The 20,689-nt window shown below is 39.9% G+C and overlaps 1 protein-coding gene across 12 annotated transcripts in view; it reads right to left on the minus strand.

Moving 5' to 3' along the window:
* gramd1bb (GRAM domain containing 1Bb) overlaps positions 1–20,689 on the minus strand; it is a 114,204-nt gene that overhangs the window by 30,125 nt on the left and 63,390 nt on the right. Inside the window, exon 2 of one of the 12 annotated variants that reach the window (XM_076892339.1) lies at positions 15,841–15,884. The exons of 10 other annotated variants lie outside the window; for them this stretch is intronic. In XM_076892339.1, coding sequence (XP_076748454.1) covers positions 15,841–15,884 — 44 coding nt within the window. Of the gene's footprint in view, positions 1–5,943; positions 6,501–15,840; positions 15,885–20,689 lie in introns of those variants that run through there. One more of the 12 variants, XM_076892341.1, reaches the window with a different exon arrangement.

Consider the following 20,689-nt stretch of genomic DNA (forward strand, 5'->3'; position numbering starts at 1 on the left):
AAACGTGCATACAGTATAACTGTATTTACGCTGGTGGGTTTGGGATTAGCGAACCATGTACCAATTAACCTAACCCCACTAACTGTGGGAGGAAGCCGGCCACGCAGCCAGGTGTCGGAATCGAATTCAGGACCTTCTTGGTGTGAGGCAACAGTGCGGACATTAATTACCTGATTACATTATTTTAAATAAACTGAAAATGGAAAAATATCTGAACACAAAATCACACAATCATTCACATGCCAGCTTTGTGAGCCATTAAAATTCTGTTGTTATCTATAACTTATCGAATTAGACATATTTACACCTTCATGTAAGTCAAACAGATGCAAGGTTTTGGCTATAGGACTGGAATGAAACCCTAATGAGGTACAACTGGTTTCTAATTATTATGGGTGAACCTGTTCTATGTGAAACCTAAAATGTTTGTTTATATTTACTACTTTATTAATTATTACTATGATTTACTTCTAACTGCACATTGTTGTGAGACTATAATAAGCTTGCAACAGCAGAAACCTGTCACATGCCACACATGCCAGGAAAAGTCATTTTAAGGTAATGAATTCACATTCACAGCCATTTACACATGCAGGCTATCGCAGTCAGTAATCACCTCTGTGTCTGTAAAAAGAAGCAAACTGAACCTTTAGCTGTGCTGCTGGAAAGACTTGACCCTGGGGCTGCAGCATTGCTGGCTGCCTCTGTGGGAGCGCTCAGCGGAGCTGTGCTGTGGAACAAAGGGAGCTGGTCCACTGAGCTGGACTACTGTGTGCCGTGATAAGCCCGCCCAGACTCACACCAACAAGTGACCTACTTAGAGAACCTCTGTTCTCATTGTTGTTGAACCCGGGGGATACACAGATGGTCAAATTGACCACACACTCACAGACATGGTAGTGTGTGGTGTTTACGTAGCTGCTCCTTTGCAGCTACGTAATGATGATTGACAGGTTTAAAAAACAATTCATTTGATTTCATACAGTTCATTTTGCTGATGATGTACGCAAAACACACCACAAACGTTAGAGGCTCCTATGATTTTTGAGAGGAAGGCGTGCTGTTTACAGAGTTGTCATGACGACACCAATGTGACGATGCCTCGCTGGGACGGAAATGTCTGTCAGCCTGACTGTGTCGGCCGTGCAGCTACCATGGCAGCCTGTCAAGCCATTCATGTGCACCGCTACTTGAAACGTTCCCAAGTCGAGGGAGAAGTAGAGAGCTGGAGGGTGGTGTGTTCGTGAGTCAGAAAGGGGGGGTGGGGGGTGCTGATGCAGTATTTAAACACGCTATTAGCAATCAAAAACATCCCAAGAGTTCAAGCTGATGATCGGTGTTTCCATTTGTTTTTTTGGTTTTTTTTTTACCAAATAAAGGAGACTGAAAGACTGACATAACACTTTCTGCATCAATGTACAGTGTGTCCACACAGTAAAAAAACAAAACAACATGCGGGGCATTATATAGGTTACCTTTCCTAAAACTATTTCAATCTATTCCCACAAGCATGACTTTAGTCCCAGGCTTAATTAAAATGCTTAATTATCCTCTCTGTGAGACAACCTAACATAGGAAGGCCTGTAACAATTTTTGGGTTCTTATTGAAGCTGTCACCTCTGGGTACAGGGAGCTGTTTTAAACGCTGATATAATTAAACATGCCGAATTAAATTCCAAACCACAGCTTGATGAGGTAATTTGAGAACTCAAGGTGTCAGAGAGGGACAGGAAGGGACGGGAAAGTGGCAACCGGATTAGGCCCCTGTAGGACACTTTGTCCCAGTGGGACGTGGCACAGCCGCTGCCATCTGCAAGGGATACACAGGCGGAAGCAGGCTGGGTGACAAAGCTCTGGGCAGGAGGTAGGGCGAGGGAAACAAAGTGAAGTATTTTTGAAGTTTGAAAGTCAAATAAGTAAGTAGTGTTACTACTAATGTTTGAAATATGTAATTAAATATTTTGATGAGAAACACAGGAACACCCTGGTGTTCTCATGCTGTTATGCTGCACTTCTATCCTAAAGTTAAGCCGATACGAGCAATTGATTCGTTTTACAGAAACAAAGATGATAATCAATGAATACCAGTTCTTCAAGCAACAGTTTCCAACACCCAGTAATCATATGATCTCGAATGTGATCTTTACATTGAAAAAAATAAAAGGTTAATTCATACTGTTAGAACTTGATTTGTTAGACAAACGTCTTCTGTGTGTACATTTTCATCCTTTTCTGGGTTTTAAGTGAAACACAAGTTCTTATTTACTGACAGTTAGTATTAAACAAAAGCTTTTTTACACTAGTTCCCTAAAACCTGTTTGAATTTAACCTGGTGCATATGGACGCATACTTCTTAATAGCAATGAACTGGTCTGCATTGGTGCATCATATCTTTATTCTCTTCTCCCTCCTGCCCCCCCCCCTCTTTCTTAAATAGATAACTATCATATCTGATATCATATCTCACAGTACAATAATATTGAATGGGTTGCATTGTTGTATTTTGTCATGTTTCTCAGGTCTTTGTCTGAATTTCTACGAACATTATTGCTAAGGATTGTCTTATTGCATTGGAGTCACACTGGATTAAATATGTACACTTGGGTTTTAAGGGGTATTTATTATTTTCTTCTTTTTTTTTGGGTTGTATGGAAGCCCCAAACGCAATTTCATTGTTCTTGACAATGACAATAAATAAATAAATACTAAAAATACTAAATACTAATAACTACTCCACCTGACTGAGGTAATGCTGTAAAATACAGCATCTCCATTGTATCAATGTTAACTTTACTTCACTGGTCAATCTGGATATTTCATCTCTCTAATATATGCCAAATTTTTCAAGTCCTTCATGGTTACAAGGTTCTGCTCATGTCAGAGACACAAATATGCATCATCTCCACATTACTGCGGATTATGCATCTATAGCTACCACTGTGTGTGCCCTGAAGACTTTCATGACCCAGTCTAATAAAATATATAGTCTCTTTGTTTAGAGGGGCTTTGTGAGAGATGCATATGTAAAGGTACTGTTTTTAGGCTGATGGCGAAAGAGGAAAGTATATGCTATATATGTGTATATGAACCAGTTTTCTGGTTCCTGAAATATTCATAGTCTACTGACTGTGGGGCCGTTAAGATTGCAGAAATATATATAAAAATATATAGAAATAAATATATAAAAAAGTCTTTTAAAATGTTATTCCTTATTTATTCACATATAACCAAACTTCCTAGCCTTCCTACTTAGGTAACCTGAACCCTGAACTGCTAATGTATGCATTATTCCTATATCCCTAAGTGCTGTTATGTAACCATCTCTGTGTTTTTCATTGACTTTGTGAATCAATAATTCTGGCTTCGTCAATCATATCCGCTCACACTGCAGACACAAAAAAAGCTTGCTGCATCGGATGCAGCCTGTGGAACAGTACAGAGTATAATCGGTGATGACAAATGGCTTGTGGCAAGGATGCACTAATAAAATAAGTAAACAGGGGGATGGGGGGACAAAAGAGAGAAAGGGAGATAATCAGCTGAGGCTGGACGGGAAAGCCTTCTGCAGTTTCTCTACACTGCGGAGCCCCCTGTAGTAAACCTGGGAGTCCACTGTGGCCTTGCCTGCTGGTGCAGTGGTCTATTTCTGACTCTGCAGCTGGGTCCAAGATGCTGCACCTATTCCTTACAAAATCTTGTCTCTTGACATTTCATGCTTTTGTTTTCAATGCAGGGGGTTGATCACATCTGACACCTCTAATGGCTCTGGAGGACCAGCTGGACAATCAGAAGTTCACACAGAGGCACAGTCTTTTCCTTCTCTCTCTCTAACACCATGCATATACTGTGCTAAATTAAACGTTCTCTGTACAGAGGCCTGGGAGCTACAATTTTCAAGTCAGCCTAAAATAGCCCAGAGAGCTCAGCACTGGATATTAACTGCCCGAAGCTTTGGATTCTATGTATGCACATGAGGATCTAAAGCATCTATGCAAATGCTTTGCTAGGTGTGAGTATCTAAATATCCCTGCTGTTTTGACTCTGTGTATGACAGCAGTGTATACGGACACAGCACATACATGCAGATAGCTGAGGTAGTGACAGAGCTCTGTTCCACAGCCGCAGAGGGGAATACAAATCCAAGTCGTGGATGGAACGACTCCTCAATGCCACTTGCTGCCTTAGCATGACGCGAAGCAGGGGAAGGACATGCATTCGCCATCTACGATCAGTAATGTCATTATAGACAGAGGAGCTAAACAACTAACTAGACATGTTTGGGGCGAAGCAAAACACACACGTTTCTGTATGTGAGTCTGCACACTCACAGTCTGTCCACCTATCCTGCAGCAACAACTGGCTCGTGCCACGTGCAGTGAGTAAGCTCCAGCTCTAGCTTGCTGTCAGTGCCTTGTTGCTACAGCTGCTGTTGGCTGTATGTGCACATCTGCGTGCGAGTAAATGTGTGTGTGTGTGTTTGTGAGCAGATTTAAGTCAGGCCAAATGTCATACCAAGAGCAAACATCCATACACTGCAGACACCGTCAAATCCTGAGCAATCTCCCTCCTTCCCCCTTCCCTTTCTCACACACACACAAACATGTGCGCACATATCCTGTCTCTCTTCTTCTTCCCTATTCCATGTCTTCTGATTAGTAAGTAATCAACAAACCCCACACTGGATTTCTTTAATACATTGATGAGTGCAGATATGTCCTCATCCCACTGATATTAATAAGAACTGCATGTCCAGTGTCAGCTCCTGATTTATAACCTTAATAACAAAATGAAGTGATAGTGGTATGGAATGACCTGCAGGTCGCACTGTTTTGCCTACAAAGCAGATTGCTCCTTGAAGGATGGAGAATAGTGTCATAAATACTGACAGTAGTGAGTTTAGTGCTCAATCATCTCAGTGATAAATGTGAAACAGGCAACAGATCATAAAGACATCAATAGCATGTGCAGAAAAGAGCAGAAAAGAGATGAAAAAGAGAAGAGACGCAAGAAAACAGAGATAATGAAAGAGAGACATTAGGAAAAAAGAAGAAGACGTCCTGCAGGAAAGAGAAGAAGTCCTCATGAAAGTGAGAAGGAAGGAAGGAAGGAAGGAAGGAAGGAAGGAAGGAAGTGGGACGCACGTTGCCGAAACTGCTCCCCCTCCAGTTTTTTTTCTTCCTGCAGTGTGCCGTAATTCGTCTCTAAAAATATCAAGCAAGAGGAGGAGGAGGAGCATAAACAAACACAGGCGGAGGAGAGGATAAAAAGATGGACGATAGAAGAGTGCACGGGGAGCGCACAGTGCAGCAAGACAGGCTAGAAAAGAAAGTGAGAGTAGAATCACTTGCTGGTGCTGAATCTGTGTGTCTATGTGTGATAAGGAAGGAGCAGGAAAACAGGCAGGGGGGAAGGCGAGAGCGAAAGCCGCGGAGAGACCGAGGGAGCATGTGCATGCTCTTTTCCAGGCAGCCACGTGAGTGTCTCTCCTCAGCTGCTCCTTTCACACTGAGCCAGCCAGAGGGGAGAAGAGCAGGGTCGCTATAGTCACAGCGGGAAAAACACGCTACACCACACTGGCCCCACCGGATGCACACGCTCTGGTCACAGCTTACTGGTCCTGATCTAGCCCTCATTACATGCCAGTTTCTAGCGATTTACATAAGGGTGTAGAAATACACAGGTGTTAGACGGATATGTGCTCGATTTAATAAGCACAGCTAAATAAACATCCATCAAGCCTCATTAAAGAGAATGTCATCTTAGGATGACATATGTTATTAAAGCCACAGAGGAAAAAATACCAGAAAATAGCCCAGACATCTAGATGCTGGACTGGGTTGTGCTTTGCATTCATGACAGCCTCACGGCTATTTGGGGGAGGAAATAACGGTAACATTTCAAACACACACATTCGGAGTGCCACATCTCCTTGTCTTTTCTTACCAGGCGAGCTTGAAGCCTTTCATTAGTACAGCGAGGAGTGTCTGATATCCATAGCGTGTTGTGGGCACTGGGCTGCCCGTTCACACCGCCGCATGCTGACTGACAGCCTGCCAGTGCCTCACCTCCCATACACAGACCAGGAGAGATGCACAGGGAGAAGAAGGGAAGAGAGACACGCACAGGCTGACGGATGGTCGGGAACCGAAGTCTGGATGGATGATCGTCTCGGCTTTCTCCAACCTCTCTGCTACATTCCTTCGCTCGGATCAAGATGCCGCAGTGCTGAGCACTTGTGCCAGAAATTCACACCTCCCTGGGGTTCCTCATTTTTCCCAAAAGAGAAGGAGGTGACCTGCACTGCAACATTCGCAAAGCAAGCTGCAGCATGCAGCAGAAGCACGAGGGCTAGTGATTGCAAATAAAAGCCAACATGGCTAGTTGCTGCTCCTTTCTTTAAAGCCTGGTCGGCTTTCAATCAGGCTCGCACACTGTCGCTTCAAGCTTCTGTTCGCTCACTCTAACTCTCTCTGCCTCAGCCTCCGCTGCGGATGAAAGCTGCACTTGCTGTGCTCACTATGAGCAGGCGCAGGATCTCTACCCTCCCTCCCCCTCCCTCCTGTTCTCTCTGTCCTTTTCCCTAGATGGCTCTCTTTCTCTATTTCTCTCCAAGATAAGCATAACTAGCCCAGCAGAGAGGGCTAGAGCAGGGTGGTAGGCTCCTGCTATAACATCCTCTTTGCATTTACCCCTGTGCTCAACTCCGACTATACAAGAACAGCATTATTTGAGGGAACCTGCTGCAATTCTTTCCTCTCGTACTCGTCTCCACCCCTGATTTGTGTCAGCGGCTAACCCTGTTAATCTCTTAATGCATTGAGTGTAGTGGGGTACTTGTGTTTATAGCTATGTGGCCTGCACACATGATGAATCCAATGGCCTTCATGGTAACTCAGTTTGCTTAGTTGGCTAGTAAGTGTTTTATAACTGCAGTAACTTGACTTTAAATCAAACTGCCTTATTTGGTGGGGGGATAGTTCTGGGTGCTGGGTTCATAAGCCTGTCAGCAATAACTGCCCAGTCAACAAATAATGGGAGCTATCCAACCTAGCCAGTGAGTGTATTATGCTGTTATTCTAGTTTTCCAAAAGATTTGTAGTTTTATTTTTGAGAGAAGTGCAGTGTTTGACATTTATTATACCTACACGTGGCTTTTTTTAGCAGCAGCTTCTGCTAAGCTAAAGCAACAAACCACTCAAAAAACTAGAGTATATTTTAGTTATGGGATTATGATTATGATTCCATTTGCTCATTATTTTTCAGGCACTGGTGCGTGGTAGTAGTAAAATCAAAAGCTTTTAATTAAATTACCAACAAACGGTGGGGACATTTTGAGGATATTTGAGAAAAAGGGCGATTGGTCCCCTTCAGAATCATATGTTATTATTTCCGCCCCGTTAGGCTTAGCGCATGAACATCATAACACTGAGCTCAGTGAGGTCAGTCATTTTAATCTTAAACTATATCAGTGAGCAGCAGGTTGACGATCTATAAATGATAACTCAACTTTCTGAAGAAAATATCCAGAAATGTGGAGTGACAAATCTGTCTCGCTCATCTTTGAACTACAGTCTGTGCCTCGCAACCATTGAATGGCTGTAAAATATAGCAAAGGCCACTAATACAAAAAAAGGACACATAAACGAATGGCTGAGTATTTCGTGCTTTCAAGTTTGCGGTCCACTGAACACAGAAGTAGCCGCTTATCTCTTCCCTGGATCACTTGAGGCCACAGGGTTCAGAGAGCAGCTGATCATTCACTTTAACAGAAGCTGTCATCAAAAACTATGACTGACTTTAGCACCGACGCTGGGTGAAGGTGCAGCCCATTCTTCCTGTTTAATCTTCTTAAAGCACTGCACACGAATTACACCTCATTAGGGGTGACTAATACCATAACAGATGCAACACACACATGCTCTAAAGATCTAGAATAACAATTCTAATAATTTCCTCAATTATTAATAAAGTATTCTGATTCTGATTCGAATGTAGACCTCTTATTTTACTGAAACGTGTTTGTTTTGGAGAGATGTCTTTTTCTGTTGTTTGAATACATTTGTTTTATTATCACAACCTATGGTTAAACTGTGTAAGCAGTTTTATTAAAGCACAGTTTCGTTATAATAAGTTATTATTGAACTCAGCCTGAGCCACTGACCTTCAATCACTCACTTTGATTTCTAAAATGTAGATGTTGCCACGTGAGTGAGCACATGCCTGACCAATAAATAAAATGATAGCACGCAGATAATACAGATAAAATTGAGGACTTCAGTCTGTGAATAACATTAATATGCTCCAGTCACAGCCAGTAGGCCAAAGTTAAAGACAGTTCTAAGCCAACACCTCGCTACACACATAGAAAACTCCTGTGTTGCTATAATGCTGCATTAACGCCACCGAGATTTCTGATTAAAGTATGAGCCGTGGCAGCGGAGTATAACAACTCATCTATTTATGGCAATGCAATCATGCTCTGAACTGTAACAAATCAGAAGTTATATGTAGGAGAGAGGGAACAACATCATAATCTACTCAGATGTGAGTCTAGAACTTGTATCTCTATGTCGAGTATTTGGGAACGCATATTGTGTTAAATCAGTTAACCTTCACCGCTTCTAATATTTAACACGTTACTTAGCAGGTATCTGTGTCTACATCATGCACCCATACACCGTCTCTGGATGGAGATTGCTAACTGGTGGATTACTGTGAGTGTATGTGGTTGCTAATGCACACATTAAGAAGTGCTGAATAATGTAAGCATGCAAGATTTTTGAAAATCTATATTTTTTTGCGGTTTTGTGAATGATACTGAGCTGCTATACATTATTTTACAGAAGTCTGGCAAATAATTTCTAATGTCTATAATATGTCAGCAGCATAAATTCATCTTTGCACATTTGAGCATGTCTTATCTCAGAGGATTGCAAATTGTGCTCCATGACTATAAGAGGGAATAGACAGCAGCTGCTCACTCTCAAAAGGCCCCCAGACCCCACTGTGATTACTTTTATCATGAAAAACTCTCACGGTGACAACGCTCAGTGAGTGCAACTTTCATCGCTTCACCAGGAGTGGGCAAGAGCAGACAGATGGACAGCCTCTTTCTCTACTGTTAGCCAGCATTTGCAGCTAATGTGAATGCAATAGGACTGTGGAGAAAGGGGCAAAAAGTGAGGAAAGGAAAAGAGGGAAGGAAGTGAGGTGAGAGCACTCTAATCGCTCTCCCAGGATAAAGCTGTGAGAGCTTGAACTTCATTCAAATAAAAAGACTCATCTCACACAGTGGCCATATGGTGCACACCTTTTTTTAGACTGCTAAAAAAAACCCAGGGAACTAAATAAATAAAAGAATAAAAATAATGAAAAAAATTATGATGTGAATATGTTCCATGTAAGATTAGTGGCGGTCATGATTTCTGGAAAATTCCAGGGAGTCTTTCACAGATTAGGGAGTGAGATGTCACCTGCCAAGGCTTTCAGTCTTTAATGAAAGCAGAACCCAGCTATTGTAAAGCAACTGCAACACGGAGCATGCATTGTTCATTTCTGTCACTATCACCAGATGGGTCTCTGTGACATTTTACTAGTTCTGCTGCCTTTGTAAACTTCATTGATTTTTCTACATCACAGGTTTCTTCGTGTGTATCTGTAGTTTGAATCTTGACAGGGCCTGAGCTCAGACACAGGAGACACGGGGTGCTGAAAGGACAGCTCCTCTGGTGAAGACTCAAACAGTCACTGACTGTTTGAGTCTCACCGACGCCACCTGCTGGTCACTGAGTAGCTGAGTCTTCTGCAGAAAAATATTTGTTATGTTCAGATAAAGTGTTATTATAAAAGTATTCAATATGGGATCAGGAAAAATGACTTATTGTCAGGATAAACTCTAAAATAAACTTTAAATGTTAAATAAATAATGTGTTCAACATTTCCTTTTTTCACCCAAAGACATAAAATTTTATGTTTATTTACACTAATACAGTATTTTATTGAATAGGCGTTACGGATAGTAGGTCCTTGTAAGTCTGCAAAACACTGGTCATGTGATTTCTCAGCTTCGTTTTTAGCATTCCTTGAACCATAATCTGATCCAGAGATTTTTCATTTATATCTAAGAATAGCATTGGCAGATAATCTGCATTAATCCCTCTACACTGCCTTGTGGGATTGGATGGTGTGGTGAGTGTGACTCACTCATTCTGCCCGCAGGGCATTTCTTACTCTGAAGCTGAGAATGGATTACTCTCGCACTGGTTTCTGTCAATATGGATGACCCTCCCACGTTCATCTTTACTCTGTGACCACAGAGGGGGAATTGGTGGTCACGTGACCAGCTGACAGTTTTGTTTATCGATTAACTGACCATGTTGGATAATCTGAGTTCCCAAGGTCACAGCGTGGGGAGAGAGAGCACACTTTTACAGCCCGCAAACACAGGCGTACATCGTATATGCACGTGGGTACACATCAACAATAGCATTTCTTTGTAGTTTGCTGTTTGAAGGAAGAAGAAAAAAGACAAACAGATACAAACATTACATTTGGAATAAGATGAAAACCAAATCAGTGAAAAATAGAGATTAAAAAACGTCAGTATGTGAACTCAAACGTTACTAAACGTTCATGATTATAATGTGAAGAGGAATGAATAAAACCCTTAAGTCATATGAGCGATGTTGAGATGAGATGATGACACAGCGATGCAAGCTGACGTGCACGACTAACAGAAGCAACAGATAAGCCGGGGACACAGCCAACGTCTCACAGTAAGAATAAGTCTGAACAGATGCAAACATCGGACAACAGCACACAACAAACATCAGCTCAGGGTGGCTTAGTGAAATTTAATATTCTGTTGAAAACACACAAGCAGCAGGCATCGCACCGAGGAGGACAAAAGAGACAATATGCAGACGGCCAACACTGACATAAAAATAAAAGTAGTGTAAGGAAAACCAGACTGATCCAATGGTAAAATATGTTTATGTTTAATGGCAAGAATCAAGCAACACTGCAAAGGGACAGTCACGTTCAATATCAGGTTGACCCACAAATGATAAAGTAAAGTACAGATGGCCTTCTGCCTGCTTGGCACGTGTGCCATGAATAAAAGAACAAAGTACTGCACGTGCTGACATTAAAGCACTCTTTAAACCCCCCCCCCCCAAAAAAAAACAGCCTTCCACTTCCTGTTTCTGCTGAAACAAGCAAGATGGAAATGGGTCGATGTTTCTTTTAAAACAAACCTGCAACGCACACATCCATAATTACTAAACAAAGAAGAGAAAAGGAGGAGAACGGGATTTTGGGATTAAAAACCTAAACAACAACGTGGGTGTAGGCTTGAGGATTAGTAAGTAGACAACACATTATAAACAGTAACATGGTAGCTGGAGTCTGGTAGAGTTGTAGTTCTTTTTCTTTTATGATCTAAATCTGGATTTTATCCATAATTTCATTTCAAATCATTTCACTGTTCTTCAGCAAAACATAGTGAAAAATAACACCAGTTTGAATATTTGATAAATAGCCCCAAACACATGGAAATAGCCTAGTTTGTAAGGTAACAGCTTTTAAACAATATGGGTAGACTAGTCCAATTTTTTAGCTTCAGTAAAGCTTAATCGTGGTTTTGAGATATTGGCCTTCATTTACAAACATGTGCATGGAAACATTCCTACCCTGCACAAAAAAGTGTGCACGCAAAATTACCGTCAAGTTTCTTACACGTGCACACCAGCCTATTTTGTCCTTATCACTGTGCACTTGTTAGTACATCAGATTCATTCTGAACCAACAGTGTTGTGCAAGCTACATATATGTGAAGCAGACTAGCAGAACTAAAACTATTGTGTCCAAAGAGGAAGTCAGAGAAGACAAAGGTTACAAAAGTGGTTCCATGGGAGTAATGAGAGTAAAAACAAAACAAAACAAATAAAACAAACAAATGAAAAAGCATGGCTCAGACTAAAATAACAGAGGATCTAAGTATGTTTTAAAATTAAACAGATACTGTGGTAGTAAAAAAAAAAGAGAAAAAGAAAGGTAAGAAGAGACTAACAGACTACAAGTAAAAAAAGAAAACAGGTGGAGGACAAAAGAGTGCGTGATCTGTCAGTTGGAGATGAGAAACTCCCTGCAATAGGGGAAAAGGAAAATCCAGTTTCTCCAGCTTCCCTGGGATAGTGCCAAAAAATTAGACTATTAGACAATAGACAATTTAACATAGGGTGAGATCAGATAAGGAATACTGGAATAGATTTAAATGAAAAGATAAAAGTCTACACGTTTCCTTTTAGTGTTTGGTTTTCTGATATTCAGTGTCTTTTTTTTTTTTTGCTTTATTTAGTTGCAATTCTAAGCACTTTGTGGTTTATGGTCTTTTAGGCAGCATTGAAAAAATGACCAAAAGGCAACAACAATAACAATAACAATAAAATACTAGTAGCAGAATTCCTGTTGAACACTTAATACTTTGCATGTCTTAAGCCTGCCAGGCCTTCACTGGTCAGAGGGACATTTTTTGGGGAAAATATGAACAAATTTTGGTCTGAAAAAAATATTGATAAATCATTGATTTGTGTGCGAAAAACCTTTAAGCGTGATTTGTGCACCGATCTGGGCCCATTGTACTTCTTGATTAACTTTTCATAAAATTGATCGATGGCAGCTCCACTCCCACTAACAGTGTGAATGGAGGACATCTGATGGTGTCACTCAGTCATTCCCATCAGAAGAAATTATATATTTCCTCAGGTCATTACTGAGTGTGTTTCAAACATCTTCAAATTGCAAACTGACATCTTGTAATATATTTATGTAATATATTTACTACTAACTAAACTACTGTGCTTGGTCTTCAATCTCCTTCCCGCTGTAAGCTGCTAATGATGCTTAAAATGATTTTAGCAGCCACTGTGTGAGCTCTGCTCGTCTCCCATCCTGAGTACTTTAAGAAGATGCTTATGATAAACCTCAATGCTGCTTCATTTATTGGCAGCCTCACTCATAAAATTGTGGAACGTGATACTGATATTCAATCTTTTTGAAAACCCCCTGACTTACACTTTCTTTTTTCTTGTGTAGTTTATAAAAAAAAAAAAAAAAAAATCTTATATCTCTTATGGATCTCTATATGTGTTTAGAACGGAGAAGTGCCTCCAACCTAAATTTTTCTTTTTAGGGATTATCCATCCATCCATCCATCCATCCATCCATGGTACAGCTGACTAATGGATGGAGCAGAAAAAGCATTTTAGCTTGGAAACTTATGCTAACACATGATGTTAAAATACACCTCTTTTGGCTGAAATGCAGCTACCTGGCAACTTTTAAGAGGCTTTTAATGAAGTGCATTGACCTTTGAAGGAATAAATTGCGTGAGAGGTCTGAAACGCTTGACTTCACGAATCGTGACTCCTTGAGGTTCAAACAATTGAATTCACTAATCATGATGTCATTTAGTTACCAGCAGAAAAAAAAACAGAAAAGTGTAACGTCTACTCTCTAATGCACCACATCAGTGACTCATCACTTCCATGACCCTGAGCTCCTCAAATACACAGATGCGCCATTCAGAAAAATGATGTCATGACACAGATCGGGTTTCGCTGATCTCTCCAGATCTAGTCCACATCCAGTAGTGTACGGTATAGGTTTTAGCTGCTGCTGTAACACTGCATTGCTGACACTTTTGTCTAAGGACAGAAATGTCAAAGAGTCGTCTGGGGAAGCCGTGCTTTCCATTTACTGGAAAGTAATATTTCATTATATATACCCAAGATTAAAGTAGCTCTGTTCCTTTTTTTATTATCAGTACTTGATTTGTTTTGGTATGAATATCAAAAACCTTCTCACTGTCACCAACATCTTTCTTTGTGTCTGTGTATGAAAAAGGTCCAGATGACCTTGTCTTTAAGAAGTGAGAAATGCCGTGGTGTGGACGCCAGCACAATCAGATGAGGTTTTGTCAGAGAGCTCATTCAACATTGGAAACACTCATAGCCCCCAATGAGTGAAAGAATAACCCATCTGTGTCTTTATGCTCTTGCTCATGTCCTTGCTTGGGTTTAACTTAACTTGAAGTCTAGTGTCCACCCTATGATGGCGTTCGGTCTACATTAGCGCGTTTATCAGTGGTATTTAGGTGCCAATGACGTGCAAACACTCGTCCGCTCTGAAGCAAAAGCTTGAAGGCTGAGTGAGGGATGCTATTTTTATATGAAAGGACTCTGGCTATAGAGCAGTGGCGAGATAAGGTATTGGGTGAAGAGATATTGACTGACCCCTCCCCGACAACCCTCACTTCTAGTCAGTCAGGGCTGTTGCCAGAGACGACCCTGCTACCATCAGAAGCAGCCCAAACTGCTGCTTCAGGGCCACATGTGGACCTTGGGTGCTTTCTTCACATAAACACGCAGATGTAGTCCGTGAAACAAAATGCTAAGGCCCACCTGAGCACACACACACACATACACTGCGTACTACTCGTTGCTATGCCACTGTCGTCAATAAGGCATTCAACAACTACGTTTGAGCTATTTTGAGCCACACAACTGATCTGTGTCACTCATGGTGACAAAGCAACAACAAGGTCTCAATTTTGCATTGATGCACTCCTCTCAATTCTTTTTTCATCTTTCTTTTATTTACGCAACAAGCCTATTTTGTGGGTGAAAACTGGAAACAGTGGATTACATCAATACAGTCAAATTCAAGGGAGAGGGACAGAGTCCTCTAATGACTTAGTGTTATGAGGAATTTCTTCGCAAATGCTCCAACTAACTTTCAAATCAAATCAAATCAAATCACTTTTTATTGTCACATCACATGTGCAGGCACACTGGCACAGCACATGCGAGTGAAATTCTTGTGTGCGAGCCCCACAAGCAACAGAGATGTGCAAACACAACAACACAAACGAGCAAAATACAAGAATGGCCAACCTGAAACTAATAAATATATGTACAATATATGTATATGTTCATAAAAATCAGCTTGGTCGTTAGAAACGTACGGTATTATTCACAACATAATCTCCTGCTGGTAATAATCATGTGCAGGGAATTGATTCTGATGTATGGTACATGCTTTAAGCACTTGTGAAATTTTATTATAAACTGGATAAGAATGGGATACGGCGGTGCCAGGAAAGGACTCTCGAGAGAAAGTTAATCAAGAAGCAGAACTGGAACAAAGATATTCTGACATTTAGTCCTGAGTGAGTGACTCCCAAAACACTAGGAAATAAGATAGAAGATACTGCGCAATTATAGACAGGCTGAGTAAAACCTCGCTTCACTAATAAACTGATATTGCATAATCAGTGGCGTGTAACTTCTTTTTTAATCTTTCCAGTTTGCCTACAGCCATGTCCTTTCAGCGAGGCTTTTGGGTAGTTAGATTCTGGATGCAAGAACAAGCACAGTTTCACATAACTGGGTTGCGCTCCTGAAATGATGATCAGGATCAGGATGATCGTTAAATGATGCAACAGCAGTTTTGCTCCTGGATCTTCCTCACTGTGAAATCTGAGGACCATAAGAGGCTGATGGAAGGCAGAAATGCATCTTGGGATTTAAGACATGTCAAAACAGTGCCCTCTCTTGGTGGACCTGAGCATGGCATTTTCAGAGGTAATAACTTGCAGGTCTTTATGTTAAGAAAGTATTTTTTTTTATTATTAAAAACATGATATTATAGGCAAGTACATTTAGAGAATGAAGGACTGCATGATGTGCTAGAAAGTACTGTTTGTCCTTAAAGACATGACTCACACCCAAACTGCCACACAATATCACTGCTGTGTGTGTCTTTTGAGATACATCCTACCTTTGAGGTTTCCATATCAGTTTCTTCCACTTCTTTTGCTTGGCCTATCAGTAAAGGTAGAGAAGAGTAAATGAGAAGAATATTTATAATATGATCCTCTGGATGGTTGAACTAAATGCAACCTTTTATGTGTTGTGGTTTCTGTAGATGGGCAAGATGACCTTTTCACGAGTAACAAAGCAGATCTTGGTCTCAAGATGGCCAAGAAACTCACTCTCAGCTATTTCACTGTGGTTACTTGTGAGCACTTGGACTCAAATTTCAAGGCCTAAGGGACTTAATATGTCCTGATATCAGCTGCTAAACATCCAATTTAGGGAATTTAAAATAACTTCAGGGAAAGTGGGGGATATAATTATTTGATCTCCTGCTGAATTTCTAATTTTTCAAATTTTTATGGTTTTTCATTTTAATGGAGACAGAACATCAACCAACCAGTCAGAAGAAAAACACCATTACATAAAAGTTAGGCATTAATTTTCATGTCATTGAGTGAAATAAGTATTTGATGTCCTACAAGAAAGCTGGAAATCTGGCTTCCATTACAATCAATCAGTCAATTACTCAACAACAGATGCTTCTGATCTCATCTACTGCAGCGGTCCCCAACCTTTTTTGTGCCACGGAACATTTTAATGACCAAGACAAAAACTGTGGTATCTTGTAAATATAATAATAAACGTGAATTCACTGTGTAATTGTGTAACTTTATTAGCAGCGTGCTCCTGAAAATGCGCCAACAAAATTGAGAGTAACATCCTCCTCTCTGCCCTTTAATGCTCTCTGGTTGCTATGGTAACGCGTAAATATTTCTTTCAAAATAAGACAACTACAACACGGGAAAAGACCCAGGGAAACCAAGTTAACGATAAAAACCCTGAAAACCATAAATTTCACATCCAAGGCTCAACGACTCACGGACTGGCACAGGGGTTGGGGACCGCTGATCTACTGTATTTAAGCACACCTGCTCACAAAATCAGCTTCTTCCATTCTCAGATTTTTCTGTCAAAGGACGTCAGGGACAAGACTTTAGACCTGCAAAAGAAGGTAGAATGGGCTACAAGACCATCAGCAAGAAGTGCGGTTTGGGAGATTATTCGGAAATGAAAAGAAATTGAATCTGGAGCTTCATGGAAGATTGTGCAAATTAATTCATAACTTTCATGTGATGTATTTTTTTCTGGATTTTTGGTTAATATTCTGTCTATTTCCAATAAAATGAGCGTATAATAAAAATTAGTGAATGCTCATTTATTTACATATACATTTTTATCTGCATTTAATAAATAAACCAATATATTACTGGGTAGTTTGCTAACTCAACTGCTGCCAGTGACTCAAGACAGTGTATGCATGAATTATGGTGATCAGAGGATCTCAATCACTCCTCCATCTATGTAGCAAATACATAATACAAATGTATTACGCTGCAATACATTTGCCTCCTGAGTCAGGGCTATGGCTTCCCACTCTTTTTGCCCGTGACTGAGCTTCCCAGCAGCTTCCTGAAGCTGTGCAACACTTTGTACAGACCCAATGCCCGTCAGTGAGGTAATCAAACTTGATACTTTTTCACCAAGAGAAATTGATTAACTGGAGTAATACCGGCAGATACAGAATAGAGGTTATTTAGCTAATGCTTCGGTATAATGCTGCTTACCTCGAGTCAAATAAATGCACAGTGTCAAATTCCTTCAGCAGGTTTTTTGGTACTTTTTCAGAGGTGTGGGGCACAGGAAAAAGGAACCCCTTAGCAAGAATAATCAAGACTAACTTTGGAACAGCTAGAGGAAAAATCAATCACGCCTCTGATGGAGGAAGGCAATTTATTGAAGACAGATTACACCACTTGATTTATAAAACCTGAAAAGCAGGCTTCCAGTAAAAGCGGCTATGTAAGAAAAGCAAACTTCTGCAGAGAATTTAATCTAAGATCTTTGGAGTTTACATCTCTAAACAGCTAAACCCCTGGAGCTTGAGTTTGAAATACTCAACAGAGCTGCTAAAACTATCTGTTTTGTCAGTTGAATGATCATTTTAGTGTTTTTGAATGAAAACTGTAAACATTTAAATAGACAAAGCTTCAAAATGTCACCCACCCTGGGCCCAATGAAGCCATTTTTTTGAAAGTGTCAACAAATAACTGATAGATTATAGAATGTTATCAATAGACTACTCACGAATTATGTAATTGTTACTTTTATAATGATTTGAAACAACTGTGCTGCTGGCTCTCCATCTACAACATATACAGCATATCTGCAGAAAAAAATGAATGCAATGTTGGTGTGCAGGGGCAGTGATATATTCATCAGTGGGACTGATTTGCTGATGAGTATAAGTGAATCACACAGTGAGTCAAAAGAGGCCCTGTGATTAGTCAGCATCAAGGTCCCACTGAATGCAAACACATGGCCCACTCAAACAGATACACTATGTTCTGTAAGTTGATGTGAAAACCTCAAACCTGGATGTACAGGGGTGACTGCAGTCTGTGCTGCCTGTCTGCTTATCCTTACCCACATACAATACTTTGAGTGCCCCAGTTTACTATATTGAGATGTAATAAACCATAGATCCAATTCTCCTGCAAACCAATGCCTCAGTAATAAGACTGTATAGGTGGACTTAAAGAAATCATAACTGGATTGCGGTCAATAAAAAACCTGTCTTGAAAGTGATTCATGAAAGACAAAGACAGGTCTATACTTAGTTTTCATGCCATTAGGCGGCATATGTGCATGGCATATCTCCTTGTGTAACTCTACAGTGAGGCAGATGTCCACCCAGCATGAAAACAAGACCTTTCACGAAAGCAGTAAGCGGGTTTGCCAGTGACAGTTAGATTGTCTTTAGACAGGAGGACTTAATGAATCACCTTCAGTGTGACAACTGGCTCAAAATACAGGTTGGAGGGGAAAAAAAACCTCTTACTTATAAAGGTTTAGAGATGTTTTTAAAGAAGCTTTAAAAGAGCTCTAGAATTTCTTTTTAGGTCCGTTTTGCATGTCACTATCTTCAGCAGCTAAAAATGATATTTGAGCCTTACAGTCATTGCTAAAAGATTTGAATTTTCCTATACAGTGCATCAAACTGTATCTCTAACCAAGGCCGAGATATCCAAACATATTAACTCATAGAACTCACATTTTAGGAGGAAAATATGAAAAGCCACACATTTTTAACTCTATTTCCAATGTATGAGTGGTTAGGAACAACAGTACCTCATTAAGCTTTAGCGTTTTAATTTACAACTACATGTAATTGAAATTAATTATAATTTTGGTAGAACTTTGATCTTCGACAAGTTAATGTGATTCAATGTTTATTTATATATCATATATATAAGTAAAAAAACGTTCATGCCAAAGTATATGACAGGGAAGAAAAACGAAATGCATGTGCAACTGGTATGCAATTTAGTTTTCATAAAAATTCCTGAAATGTGATTAAAAAAAAAAAAAAGATATTTGTGAATGTATATTAGTGGAGACACTTAAATACTTACAGTGTGCATATTGCAAGCTTTCAACTATCCCAGCATATTAACAAATTGCAGCTTAGTTCATATCATAATATTTAACTCTTAACAAATTGCTTTTTAAAATTTGAATATTCTTAAAATACCATTTTGATACATATCCTGTGACATGAAATGTGACTGAAAATATTTAACTGCAACAATGAATGAATCCAAAATAATGCTTCAAAAAGACCTCTTTTTTCCACTTCACTTGATCTTTAATGTTTATCTATTGGTGATTCATTTAGTAGCTAAGGGACAGTTATGTAAAGGTAGTGCAGTAATACCTGCCAGGAGTATTTATCACAGGGTGGTAACCTAAAACAGCCCTAGGACTGTCCTGCATCCCTGTCGACAGGCGAAGTATAGCTAACCAAATTGCCCTTAATGGATCTGGGCAGCAAAGATCACAGCCGAGATTTAGAAGCCGGCTGGAAAATCCTCTCTGCTGTGCGTGTGCGTGAGAGGCCGACTGTACAGGCACATTGTGATTTATTCTGCAAAACCCCTGTAGCCATTCATCAGTGTTAGGGAAAATGAAATGTGTTTATTAATCACTCTGACACTTTCTCCCAATTAAATATAAAGGATAAACCTGACCAAAAGTTGTTGTTTAATGGTGATTTTAACCCAAGCCCCACCCTACAAAAAACATGGAAAACAGTGTAGTCCCTGCAGCAGCACATTATGAAATCATATGAACTAAACTTATATTTATGAATCTACATGTATAACAATGTTTTGTAATGTACGATGTCTAAAAATGCATAACCTTATATTAGTGTACAGCTGCAAGACATTCATAAAAATATTTAAATAATAAAGCAACTTAGAAGAACAAAAAAAGCTAAAGCAATTGACATTTAAAAACCTGCTTTGGACAGTTTTTCAGCAAAGGTCAAACAGAAAAGGGTACAGCAGGGAAATAATGCCAGGGCCATCTTGGTCATGTGAATTGGTCAGTGAGGCTACATTAGCACTACATTATTACTTAATTCTGTAGACAATAAATAGCTAAATGAGCACATCTGGATTAAGGAGAACATACGTAGGTAGCTATCCATGTATTTTATACACACACACACACACACACACACACACATATATACACACACACACACACACACACACACACACACACACACACACACACATATATATATATATATATACACACACACATATATATATATATATATATATATATATATATATATATATATATGTGTGTGTGTGTGTGTGTGTGTGTGTGTGTGTGTGTGTGTGTGTGTGTGTATGTATGTATGTATATATTAGGGGTGCAACGATATTCGTATCGATATT

The sequence above is a fragment of the Maylandia zebra genome, linkage group LG14 (genome assembly GCF_041146795.1).
Source record: "Maylandia zebra isolate NMK-2024a linkage group LG14, Mzebra_GT3a, whole genome shotgun sequence".
In the NCBI taxonomy this organism is placed as follows: Eukaryota; Metazoa; Chordata; class Actinopteri; order Cichliformes; family Cichlidae; genus Maylandia; species Maylandia zebra.